We start from the raw sequence: 13,886 nt of genomic DNA on the forward strand, positions 1-13,886 counted from the left end.
AGTGATCAGAAATAACTTCATTTAATGGATGTAGAGAAAAGCCAAGCAAAATGACACCTTTTATTGGCTAACTAGAAAGATTACAATATGCAAGCTTTCGAGGCAACTCAGGCCCCTTCTTCAGGCAAGAAGGGGCCTGAGTTGCCTCGAAAGCTTGCATATTGTAATCTTTCTAGTTAGCCAATAAAAGGTGTCATTTTGCTTGGCTTTTCTCTACATTCATAATGGCTAACACGGTACAACACCCTAGTACTTCATTTAATGGAGTAATTTGAATTTCAACTCTGTAAGTTACAATTAGATCTAATGTGTGGTTATGATTATGAGTTGGACCATGTGGTATAGTGGGTCCAGAGCTCCGATCAAAGGCCACTTTTTAAATAAATAATTGCCACACTCGCTGCTTAGAGAGGGGGCGTGGTAGTGTGGCCGGAGTGGTTCCTGGGTGATTCATGATGTGGATGGTCCTCGCTTAAGTGAACAGGTGAGGAGTCATCCGCATCCGTAATTGTTGCCGGGAGCTGCTAATTACCACACCTGATCCATGTCCCCGTAATATTTAATAGAATATTTAATAGATGCACGAGGCGGATAGAAGGAAAGGATTGCTGCAGCTGAGCAATTTTAAGGAGCTGGAGTGACAGGCAGAGGGGTTGACTGGCCGTTGAAGGAAGCGGAGTCGAGGAGGCTTTGCGGGTTGAGCCCCAGCATGAGCATCCTGGCCTCTGGGGGAGGGAACCCAAGTCTCGGTCCGGCTGGAGGCCCGACGTAGCCAGGGATCGGAGGGCTACCGGACAACAATTGAAGGAAGCTGCATTTTGCTGGTAGGGCAACTAACCTGTTGCGGGGCCCATTAGTGGAGAAGCAGGGGGGCCACCAGTAAGGGAGAAGAAAGCACTGGAGTTTTAAGAAAAGACTGCTTCCAGCCATTGTTTTTAACCTTGTTTTAAAAGGATTTTTCTATTGTGTTTTTAACTTCCATGGATTTACCTGTTTTATTGGATTATTTATTTAATGATTTATTTGAAGCACTGCACTATTTATTTGGACATTTTGTTTTTGATTTTGCTGTTTTTAATAAAAACACTTTGTACTTTTTGCAACACCCCTTTGCTTTGTTGTATCTCACTGTCCAGCTCATTGGTGACATTACCGATGGTGTTGGGTTCGAGGACTCCCAGAAGTAAGATAGGAGCATGGAGCAGAACCTGCATCGTCACAGACCACTGACAATCTGAGAACATCCTATTGAATTTACACATAAGTAAAACATTTGCGAAAAGAGTCAGTTTCCACATCAATGTGTACATTAAAATCCAGCATCATAATTTATAGCTAAACCAGATAAAAAGTTTTCAAATTCAGTCATGAACAATGAATATGGCCCTGCTGGTCTGTAGACTATAATACAATTGTGCTGGAATCTGTTTTAATATTTAAAATGAGTGATTCAAAGGACGTGAAGTTGCCTACATTTTTAGAAGTGGTTTGCTTTTTGTCACAATGAATTACTCCAAGGCCACCTCCTCAGCCAGTATCTCTAGATTTATGAAGGAGTGTCTATCCATCTAGGAAAATAATGTCTGCTTTACTAAGGCAGGTTTCAGTGAGAAGACACAAATCAGATATTGTACTTAATATCAATTTACCAAAGCAGCATTACTTCCAAGAGAGTGGATGGTTAATAAGCAGCATTTAAAACTGCAAAGATGTTTCTGAACTGGTGATATATTTTTTGTTTTAATTTTAATTAAGTTACTATTGCAGGTACCACAGTGGAGGATCTGGTTTTATCTGTTGATCTATTATGCACATAATTTAGTTTTGCATCAAGACTAAATTTATAAGATGCCACAAAACAGGGATTCTGGGTAACAGCTACAAGATTGTTATTGGTGGGATAAACAACAGCCTGTGATTTAAGATCACAAGACTGCAGCCTGAATGATGCTTTGATCAGTACATATTCTTTACACACAGAAAGAAAAGGAAGAATATATGAAACACATAAAAAGTAAACAAATAGATAGTTAAAGATGCATAAACCTACATTCAAGTCTTAGATTGCTGTGTTCAAGAAAACAGTGATAGTAAAGAAAGCACTCATTGCTCTTCATTTCCTGCCAAAAGCATTCCCAGGTCTTCTACTGATGAGAATGTTCTCTTGTTTAGTATTCAGACTTAAACTTATTTGTTGTATTTTTGTTCTACCACACTACCATCTTGTTTTTCTGTGAACACCACCATTTTGTTGTTGTGTTGCTAACACGCTGTTGTCAGTTGATAGAGTTGTGCTCTATGGAACTCATGGCATGTGATATTAGAGTGATGTCATTTAGCTCAGCAACACAGCACGGCCTTTGTCAAAGGTTGTGTACATAATCTATAAAGCAAGACTCCTGTCGTGGCAAAAAATTGTCACCAGAAGGCTTTTTACCTAAAATTAAGGCTATTAGGAGTCTCGGGATAGGCAAACAGAGTCTATACTTTTATTGCAATAAAATAACCATAATAATAACACGGACTCAACCCAATACGGCCAAATTGAGCTGAACCCCGAACAGTTCCAGACTCCAAACTTATATAGTCATTTCTTATCACTCCGACCTCGCTCAAATTAGCTCATTTGCTCTTTTTCTCTGACTCCCCTCTGCTCCTGTCCAGCTGATACCTTGAGTTCCCATGGGAACTGTTATTATTTCCTGACTTTCCCTGCAGCTGGCCCCTCCGGTATTTTCACTGTCTATTGTTAATTTTACTTTCTAGTTTCTGTTTTGCTTATTTCTTTCACTGGCCAAGGCCTTTCTTCCATATATGGGCTTCCTCTCATCATTTTCCCTTCCTATCCTATTTGGTGGTCAAAGCTAAGCTTTAATTTAAAAAGAAATATGGCATGTGCCTTTATTTAATTATTTGCTTGGCATGCTTGATTTACATTTAATTTCTGCACTATGATTAAATGCTAGTATAATTTTCTAAACTTATTTATGCTAGAATATATTTTATTTTCCATACATTACATCATCTCTGACCTTGGCAGCAATGCCTTTTTGCAATCTCTGCTGATTCACTATTCCAGCTGGCTTCTTGCGTGCCTACTAGGGCCTATTTTTTACTGATATCGTTTCTCAGCTTTCTGACTTTCGAATACAGGTGCAAACGCTCCCCCTTCTTCTGTCCTCGATAGTTTCTGTGCGTCATTCTCTTACTATCCTGTTCTTTCTTTCCAACACTAGCAAATCTACTTCAAGCTTAAAAAATAATGTAATATGACTGATTTTTTAGTTAACCATTTGCTTGACCTATCTTATTTGCTTAACATTCTAATTTATGCTTAATCTAATGTTTCAGAAGCTTTAATTACTTTTATGGCTATTTATGCTAATATGCTATGACATATAAATTTTTTCCTTCCATAACACTACCAGCCACTAACAGCTATATTTTATAATGGAGATTCCTCTGCAGTAACACAACCCAGATACAAGTATGGCATGTTATTAGAAGCAGCAGATTTCATACTTTTAATGAGAATTGACGTGTCTTGATAAAAGACAAAAATCCATAATAATAATATTAATTGAAATAGGGGAGTGGAGAAAATGTTGCTGTGTTGATGCTGACACACTTGGTCTAATTTGGTTAATGACATGAAATCTGCACCTCACATTGTGAAAATGAGGCTGATTAATGACGCAATGAATACAAAAATTATTTACTGTAGATCTATATAATTTCAATAATGAGTCAAATATTCATGCTGTTAAATAATCTTTTTTTTGTTGGCATTGTACTCGAAAGACAATTGAAACTTATCAGACCAAATATAAGACGTGTTTATCACCCATACTTCCCAACATACCTCTTTGCCATCGTCTGGCTCTTCCTCATTCACAGGAGAATATAAGACCATGTACTCTGTGGCTCCCTCTGTTGGGTGCCATTTCACCTTCAAGCTGTTGTGCCTTGCTCCATAAATCTGAAGGTGTGTGGGAGGTGACAGAGGCACTAGAATTTCAATTTTAGCTTCTGTTAGAGAATACTTAAGTTAATAACTGACTTAGCAGATGTATATTTTGCTTAGCATACTTACAGGTAGAGGTTGACCCACTAAGTCCTTCTCCTACTTTGCTTTCATAAACAGGAAACACAGAAACCATATACTTTGTGTTGGAAGACAGCCCTTTTAAAACCAAGCCAGAAACAGTTCCATTCAACACCACCTGTCAAATTGAACATAATAGGAGATATTTCAGATTTGTGAACAACAAACAATACTGCTGGCATAACTGGTATAAGTGCAAAGGTGAATAAATCAAACTTATGATGACATTCTAGAGAAAGGAAGAAATTAGCTTCTGGACACAATTAGTCTAAGGTTAGCATCATTAAAGGAGCCTTAATAGCAGGCTCAACAGAAAGTGAGCACAAAAATAAGTCTATCCATCCTTTTCAATAGAGATCAAGACAGTCCTCGGGGTTCAATAAACTGTGGTAAATGAGAAAAAAATTAAGGAAAAACAAGGCAGTGTGACATATTGTGGAGAAGAAAAAATTAAGAGGAACACAAATTATGACTAGAAAGACTTGAAACTATTGCAGCAAACAGTGTAATAAAAGCACATAGGTCTCTCAGCTGCAGAAGACTATAAAGCAGATAACAGAGAGAGATTTTAAAATTATAATAGAAACATCTATTTAAACAAATACTTCATCCAAAAATATTTTTTACCTTCTACTTACCCAGTGTTGTTTGTAGTAATGGACAAGAAAAAAAATCTTAATCTCATATTTTTATGGAGAAGGAAACTAAAGTTCCTTACACAACAGGCTTCTATGGAGACCAACGCTGAACAAACATCGAACAATAACAAAGCATCCAGGAAAAAATCTTAATTTGCTAGTGTTGCATAATCCATACGTGAGATATCCACTTTTTTGCTCACCAAGTTCCAAGCACACACATTTTTGCTAAAATATTGTTAAATAAAACATTTCTGGAAAATCTTTTTCTGAGAACAGCTAGGTAGCCATAATTTTTTTTTCTTGGGCAACATGGAAAAAATAATAGATAAAAAAAATATTTAATTAAAACATGTTTTCATAATATTGGCTCCAGCAGACCCCCGTGACCCTGTGTTCGGATTCAGCGGGTTGGAAAATGGATGGATGGATGGATGTTTTCATAATAGAAAATGTATAGCATCAAAAATCTGCTGAGAAATATCAAATCCTGCATTGAATTTTAACTGCTTGTAACCAGATAGTGATCTGCAACTCTATTCTTATTTTTATCATGTTGGAATACTCTTACCTATTTTTATCCTTAGAAAAATTCCTTGGACAAAACTTTCAGCTGTTAGCTTTTCAGTTTTTAGATTTATAACTAGAATTCTACTTCACACAAAATGAATGTGCATTGCAAAAATATACCTTTTTCTATTTTATTAAAATCACACATCATTCCATACAAATAAATCAATTTTTACAAAGATAAGATCGAAAACAAATCACCCCCACCCCTGAGAAAGAGAGCTAAGCCAGCAGAGTAAAACTTAAAACTAGTACAAATAAGTAAATAGATGAATTAATAAGTGAATAATGATAAATGGAGAAATCCTCAATGCTTTAAAAGCTTATTCTAAAATGTTATTGATTAGATTCTGTCAGGTTCTGAAAAAGTTCTGCACAGATCCTCTAAGTAAGAATTAGATTTTTTTTCCAGTTTCAAATAGTATATAACATCAGTTACCCACTGACTTAGGAGAGTTAGGATTCTTTCAGTTGAGCAAGATAAGTTTACGTGCCAATAGTGTAGTAAAGGCAATTACAGTTTGTTTGTCTTTCTCCACTTTAAGCCCATCTGGGAGTACACCAAACACAACTGTCAATTGGTTAGGAGGGATTGTGACACCAAGGGTGTCTGATAGGCATTTAAAGATTTTGGTCCAGAATGATGTTAATTTGGTGCAGGTCCAGACCATGTGGCCCAGTGAGGCTTGAGCTCGATTGCAATGTTCGCAGGTTGGATCTTGCCCTGGAAACATTTTGGACAATTTTAAGCGAGACAGATGTGCTCAATATATAATTTTAAGTTGAATAATTGTATGCTTTGCACATGTGGAGCTCAAGTGAATTCTCTGCATTGCTACTTTCCACTCCGTCTCTGAAATATTGAGCGAGAGCTTCTTTTCCCAATGTCCTTTTGGATCTTTGAAAGGGAGGGCCTGTAAAATGGTTTTATATATTACAGAAATGCTGTCTGAGTCTTCAAGACTGATGAATATGTTTTCTGGCATAGAGGTTGGTGGGAGGTGAGGAAAATTGGGCAGATTCTGTTTAACAATGTTTCTGATTTGAAGGTAGTGAAAGAAATGTGTTGCAAGTTAAATTTGGAATGTAATTGTTCGTAGGATTCAAAGACCTATTAAGCACAGAAAACAAATATATCCCAAATTTCACTAACATGGAATAATACAATTAAGTACTGCCCACAAATATGTTTCTCATTCAGCAAAAAACTTGAACAATAACAACGGACTATACACTTTCAAACAGATTTTTGTTTCAGAAAAACAAATTTTTTTACATCTTAAAGTTAAGTAAATTTTGTGAGAACCTGATTGGATATTAACTATCTACTGTATGTACAAATTCACTTTTAAATATAACTAATTTGCAATGTCTTCTTCTTTTTTTCTTACAAACCACAGTGAAGCTGAATTTATCTGAGTTTAGGATGACTTTTTAAATACATTTGGTCATCTCTATTGCCAGATATTCTTCACAGGCATTCCAAGTATAATTTTCTTCAGCTTGCAATGCAGATTGAGGATGGAGGTTTGGGGCACAGTTGGATGCTGGTGACATGCAATCACAATCTCATAGCTGACGTTGCATTCATGGTCCAGTCAACTCGTATTGCTCACATATATTCTGTTTCTTCTCATATTGTCTTGAGCACTTTGGCCACAAATTAAGGATTATGAAATAATTGTACATTGGAAAATGTCATCCTTTTGAATGTGAAATATGAAACCACACCTCCTAAAAAGGAGAACACGAAGTCAGAAAAGAAGAACATTTCTTCTTTGCATATTTCTGTGGAACCACTACTGTGTCTTAGCTGTGATCCCAGTTGAAGCTAAGTCTAAAATGAATGAGAAATGTGTAGTGTCACGCAAGTGCGAGTAGGAGGACATTATATGGACCAAGCAAAGGTAATTCCACGCCAGGCCAGGGGGTGGCGGGGTGCACTAAACCTTTTCCTGCTGTCTCTACAGACCAGCTGTGGGAAAACCTATCTGACTCAACATTGACGACATCACTCCCGGTGCCCAGAAAGATGTCACTTCCGGTTCTGATGTCCTGAAAGATGTCACTTCCAGTACCGGCGCCTAAGATGATGTCAGAAGAAGGTCACTTCTGGTTCACTTATGTCACTTCCGGGTTAATCACTTAAAACCGCTATGTTTCCAAACCTTCATCAGTTCATGTCTGGACTCCAAACCAATCACTTCTCTGGAAAACCTAACCCACTGCAGCCAGGAATAATATACAGGTGGCTGACCCAAACCTCTTTAGGTGTGTCGGGTCTGATCCTTTTACAACAGAAACATATGCTCTAATAGACTCTGGCAGCATAGCTACATTTTGCACAGAAAGCTTTCAAGAGCAGTTAAATCTTCCTGGAAGAAAAGTTCAGGTCCATATAAGAACTGTAGAAAGGGACAAGGTAAATACACATCCATCCATCCATCCATTATCCAACTCGCTATATCCTAACTACAGGGTCACGGGGGTCTGCTGGAGCCAATCCCAGTCAACACAGGGCGCAAGGCAGGAAACAAACCCCGGGCAGGGTGCCAGCCCACCGCAGGGTAAATAAACAGAAACTAGTAAAATGTTCAGTTTTATTGGAGTAACAAGTCTGTGGGGTAGAAGAAAACACATTTATTGAATAACAACAGGTATACACAGTGAACATTAATCCAGTGAAAAGGGAGAATATCCCTATGCAAGAAGATATCATGAGATTGTATTATCTCAAAAACATGCATCTACCCCAGATAAAAGCTGAAGTAAGTCTGTTAATAGGTGCAAATATCCCTAAAGCCATGGAGCCATGGCAAGTCATTAACAGTAGAGGCGAAGGTCTTTATGCTGTGAAGACAGCTCTTGGATGGATTGTTAATGGCCTAATAAAGGACAGACAATGAAAGACTGCAAAGTTATACAGTCAATCGTGTGTCAATAATGGAAATAGAACAGATGTTACTCAGCAATGTAATACAGACTTTCCAGAGTGCAGCTGTGAGGAGAAGGAGGAAATGTCACAGGAAGACATTAAGTTAATGCGCATAGCCTCAGAGTCTGCCAAGCTAGTAGATGGACACTATTGCATTAATCTGCCTTTTAAAGATGAGACACTTAAAAGTGCTAAACAATTGTTGCATTGCAGAACAGTGTTGTATTGACCTCAAGAGAAAACTTACAAGGAATCCAACATTCCATGAGGATTACAAAATTTTCATGAAGGACATTTTAGACAAACGATATGCTATTAAAGTACCCACTGAACAGCTGTCACTCAAAAAAGAGAGAGTGTGGTACATCCCTCACCATGGAGTATATCATCCAAAGAAAAATAAAATCAGAGTGGTTTTTGACTGTACAGCCACTTACCAAGGCTTCTCACTAAATGAACAGTTGCTGAAAGGACCTGACCTAACTAATACACTCATTGGAGTTCTTACAAGATTCAGAGAGCAGCCAATTACATTAATGGCAGATATTAAATCAATGTTTTATCAAGTGAAAATTCCAGATGAAGGCACTGATCTTCTTCGTTTCCTGTGGTGGCCTGAAGGTAATCTAAACAATGGACTAGAGGAATATAAAATGACATTACATCTTTTTGGTGCTACTTCCTCACCCAGTTGTGCCTCTTATGCTTTATGAAGAACAGTAGAGGAATAATACTGAAGAAGTATATATATATATATAAATATATATATATATAAGTCTATTCAGGGGTCCTGGAGAGGAGGGTCCGTCGGATAGTCGAGCCTCGGATTCAGGAGGAACAGTGTGGTTTTCGTCCTGGTCGCGGAACAGTGGACCAGCTCTATACCCTTAGCAGGGTCCTGGAGGGTGCATGGGAGTTTGCCCAACCAGTCTACATGTGTTTTGTGGACTTAGAAAAGGCATTCGACCGTGTCCCTCGGGGAATCCTGTGGGGGGTACTCCGAGAGTATGGGGTACCGGCCCCCCTGATAAGGGCTGTTCAGTCCCTGTACGATCAGTGCCAGAGCTTGGTCCGCATTGCCGGCAGTAAGTCGAACCCGTTTCCAGTGAGAGTTGGACTCCGCCAGGGCTGCCCTTTGTCATCGATTCTATTCATAACTTTTATGGACAGAATTTCTAGGCGCAGCCAGGGTGTTGAGGGGGTCCGGTTTGGTGGGCTCAGGATTGGGTCACTGCTTTTTGCAGATGATGTTGTCCTGTTTGCTTCATCAGGCCGTGATCTTCAGCTGTCTCTGGATCGGTTCGCAGCCGAGTGTGAAGCGGCTGGGATGAGAATCAGCACCTCCAAATCCGAGACCATGGTCCTCAACCGGAAAAGGGTGGAGTGCCCTCTCAGGGTTGGTGGCGAGATCCTGCCCCAAGTGGAGGAGTTCAAGTATCTCGGGGTCTTGTTCACGAGTGAGGGAAGAATGGAGCGTGAGATCGACAGGCGGATCGGTGCGGCATCCGCAGTAATGCGGGCGTTGCATCGGTCTGTCGTGGTGAAAAAGGAGCTGAGCCGCAAGGCAAAGCTCTCAATTTACCAGTCGATCTATGTTCCTACCCTCACCTATGGTCATGAGCTATGGGTAGTGACCGAAAGAACGAGATCGCGAATACAAGCGGCTGAAATGAGTTTCCTCCGCAGGGTGTCTGGGCTTTCCCTTAAAGATAGGGTGAGAAGCTCAGTCATCCAGGAGGGGCTCAGAGTAGAGCCGCTGCTCCTCTGCATCGAGAGGAGTCAGATGAGGTGGCTCGGGCATCTGATCAGGATGCCTCCTGGACGCCTCCCTGGTGAGGTGTTCCAGGCACGTCCAACCGGGAGGAGGCCCCGGGGAAGACCCAGGACACGCTGGAGGGACTATGTCTCTCGACTGGCCTGGGAACGCCTTGGGATTCTCCCGGAAGAGCTAGAAGAAGTGGCCGGGGAGAGGGAAGTCTGGGCATCTCTGCTCAAGCTGCTGCCCCCACGACCCGACCTCGGATAAGCGGGAGACAATGGATGGATGGATGGATAGTTGGATAAAGTTTTAGCAGCACACTGCTCTGCACATGCTAAATAAAAGTCACATTAAAAATTAATCTACATACAAATTGATTATGAGTTTGACATTTTGAGTGGGTTTTCTCCCCATGTCCAGATCTACCCAACCAATTTAAAGATGTCCCTTGAGATTTATTGGTGACTTTATAGTATAAGTGTACTGAACTGGTAAAGCAATAAAGACATTTTAATTCATTGCCTCTTTTTCTACTGCAAACCTTGGTACTCTAATGAGAAAAGACTTAGTGAAAAAGAAGATGATATTAAACAGAAGTGCCATTTTCTATTAGAAACACTCTTCAATAAGCAACAGTGATGTTCAATTTTAACTTTTTCTTGCAACTTCATTCCAGACAGCACTTTATTGTAGCCTTCAACTGATCATGTTCTGTTCATTGGACAACACATCAGTTTACAGAATCAATGAAAATAAAGAAAAGTCTTGCAACAAAAGGGAAAGGTTTTCAAATGTCAGAAGTGCTAGAGATTTGTGCTTATAAGAAATGGCATTACCTCTTGGGGATCTCCACCTTCAGCATTGTGGTATACTAATCTATACTTGTGCACAGTTAAAATTGGTGGCTTCCAGCCAACGTAAAAACTCCAGCTAGTGTGTTCACTGAAAGTCAAGTTTGTTGCTCCTGGGTACACCTCACTGGTAGCCTGTGTGGGTTTTTCTCCTCCTGCAAACATCAACCAGGATTTCATTATAATCCCTTTATTTTTAAATCACTTTGTGTCCCAATAACAAAAGTAAACGCTTACCTTTCATCTTTGTTCTTTCTTCAATTCTTCCACACACAATTCTGGCAAGCCTATCGACCAGTAGGCTGAGCAAGTGAAAATCAACAACATTGAAAACATTCAGTTCAATGGGTTCGGAGGCAATTTGCTTCAGCTCAGCTTCATCTGCATTTTTTACTCCTACAATATTAGGAAATTTCTTAGATATTGCTACCAAATGCCAGGAAACATGTGAACTTTATCTAAAAGTGCATTAAGCAAATTTAACACTCAACTGCAAATTCTTGCTACATGATTAAATGAAGCAGGTCTTGTTACTTACCAACAGCTATGATTTCAATGTTTTTGCTCTTCAGTTTTTGAGCAGCAGCATTGGCATCATCCTGGGATTTCCCATCAGTGACCAAAATGACAAACTGGGGAGCACTAGGTCTAGCACCAGATTCAGCTTTTAGGTTTTCCTCAAGAACATGCATTAGGGCTAGGCCTGAAGACACAAAAGTAACATGGGCAAAGACAAGCACAAGATCCAAAATGGAAAATGTGAATGTTAAGTATATAATATATGAAAAACAAAAAAAAAGTCATCTTTACATCTGACTGTGATTACTGTTACCCAAGAAAATCAATAAAGTGTTCGATATGCATTAAATAAAGTCTTTAAATTAACATAGTATATAGCTAAAACAAATTACAGCACTTTTTATAAACTGGAATTTTCTGGTCTGATGGATATAAAACAAGCACCTGAATTTCACTTGACATAGCACTGGATTTGTGTTATAAAATGGAACCATGAACTATAAATGAAAAAACTGTGTGTAGCATCAATGTAAAAGACTAAGTTCCTATTCTCAGATCTCAAAATAGCGACATAACATTCACAGTCAATTATCCAAAGCCAACAAGCGCATAACTATATAAGTCCTCTTGTGGTAGATCAAAACACCGTACTAGAGTAGAAAATGCAATTATCTATCTTATCCACAGGGCTTACCCTCACCTGGACAAAGCACTGTGAAGATTATGTTTATTGATTTCTCCAGTGCCTTCAATACCATCCACCCAGGGATGGTTAAGAGGTAAGCTCAGAGATATGCAGGTGGATGAGACTATGGACTGTCTGTCCAGCAGACAGCCTTATTGTGACTCAAGGATTTCTGGTGCATGGCTACAAGTAGTAGAGAGTCCACATCAGTGACAGGCTGGACTGGTCTTATTACATAGAGGAGCAATATAAGATAGGACAGAGCAGACTCTTTTGCCTTTGGAGCCAGTGCTCCTTTAATGTTGGTAGCTTTACATAGAACTTTATGTGGCCCCAACAAGAAATTTGGCACATCAAATCTAATCATAATCAAAACTAGTAAGCAATAAAGCAAGATCAGAAACAAGAACAAAAATAGAGAGAACACAGAGCTTCTGTTAAAAAGACTGGATGAAAAGCACAGGACCCAGAAAATCTAATTGTCCTCTACTTATTCTACTACTATGTGATGCTCAAGTACAATTTTCTACACTGTGGTATGCTGGGCAGGTAACATCGCTTCAAGAGAAGCCCACCAAATCAACAAACTACTTAAAAGGGCAAGTTCAGTAATGGGATGTACTGTCAATCCACTAGAGGAAGTAGAATACGAGAGAATTATATCAAAACTGAGTGCCATTATGAACAATGCTGCACATCCACTCTCTGACACACCAACACTGAGTAACAACAACTTATTTAGCAAAAGTGTCAAGAAATGCTGCTGGGGCTGCCTATGACAATATACCTGCATGGTGCCTCACTGTGGCTATATCTACTAAGTCTGTAGTACTAGGGTGCTGTACCGTGTTAGCCATTATGAATGTAGAGAAAAGCCAAGCAAAATGACACCTTTTATTGGCTAACTAGAAAGATTACAATATGCAAGCTTTCGAGGCAACTCAGGCCCCTTCTTCAGGCAAGATGTAATCTTTTAAGAAGTCAGTGGTGTCCTGGATGTAGCTGGTTGTGTTACGGGTGAGGGGTTTAAGGATGTGCTCCTCCCAACCTGAAACATTTTCTGTAAGGGAGCCAATTCCTGAGATTATAGGCCTTCCTGGGTTCCCTTCTTTGTGGATTTTAGGAAGCATGTAGAAGTAACCCATTTTGGGGTTCTCAGGAATTAAACTGTTTGCATGATCCCTGATGTCAAGAGGAAAGCTACTTACTATTTTTTTTAGTTCCTTTTTGTAGAGATCTGTTGGGTCTTCTTGCAGTTTGTGATAATGCAAAGTATTGGACAATTGTCTTTGTGCCTCCTGTATGTAATCTGATGTGTTCATGATGACTAAAGCACCCCCTTTGTCTGCTGGTTTGATAATGATTTCTGTATTTTCCCTTAGTGAATGTATGGCTCTCCGCTCATCCCTAGTAATGTTTTCTATCCGATTTTGTTGCCTGTTTAAGATTCCTGTTTTCACTCTCTGTCGGAAGCAGTCTATATAATTATCCAGGGTAGAGTTTCTGCCAGCTTCTGGTGTCCATGTGGATTTATTGGTGGGGTTGTTGTAACTGCTTGTTGTTGGTTCCTGTGTGTTACTGTTTTCTTTCTTGTGGAAAAATTCTTTTAGTCTGAGTTTTCTGAAGAATTCTTCCATATCACTGCAGAGTCTGATGTTGTCAATGGGCTTTGCAGGACAATATGAGAGTCCCTTTGTAAGTACCGACATCTCTGCTTCATTTGGTGTGTATGAGGAGAGATTAACAATGCAGGTCTGTTGCTCTTTGTTTTTTGCTATTAAGTGTCCAGCTTTCTCTCGTAGTCTATGCAGCTTTTTCTTTTTG

At 39.4% G+C, this 13,886-nt stretch overlaps 1 protein-coding gene across 2 annotated transcripts in view; it reads right to left on the bottom strand.

Moving 5' to 3' along the window:
- The window catches only part of LOC114659314 (collagen alpha-1(XIV) chain), a 306,226-nt gene that overhangs the window by 164,300 nt on the left and 128,040 nt on the right, over nt 1-13,886 (bottom strand). For both annotated transcript variants that reach the window (XM_051932843.1, XM_028811737.2), the window contains exons 9-13: nt 11,397-11,561; nt 11,096-11,254; nt 10,844-11,013; nt 4,094-4,223; nt 3,863-4,008 (exon numbers count right to left, since the gene is read on the bottom strand). In XM_051932843.1, the coding sequence (XP_051788803.1) occupies nt 3,863-4,008; nt 4,094-4,223; nt 10,844-11,013; nt 11,096-11,254; nt 11,397-11,561 (770 nt within the window). The remainder of the gene's footprint in view (nt 1-3,862; nt 4,009-4,093; nt 4,224-10,843; nt 11,014-11,095; nt 11,255-11,396; nt 11,562-13,886) is intronic.

The sequence above is a fragment of the Erpetoichthys calabaricus genome, chromosome 10 (assembly GCF_900747795.2).
Source record: "Erpetoichthys calabaricus chromosome 10, fErpCal1.3, whole genome shotgun sequence".
Taxonomy (NCBI): domain Eukaryota; kingdom Metazoa; phylum Chordata; class Cladistia; order Polypteriformes; family Polypteridae; genus Erpetoichthys; species Erpetoichthys calabaricus.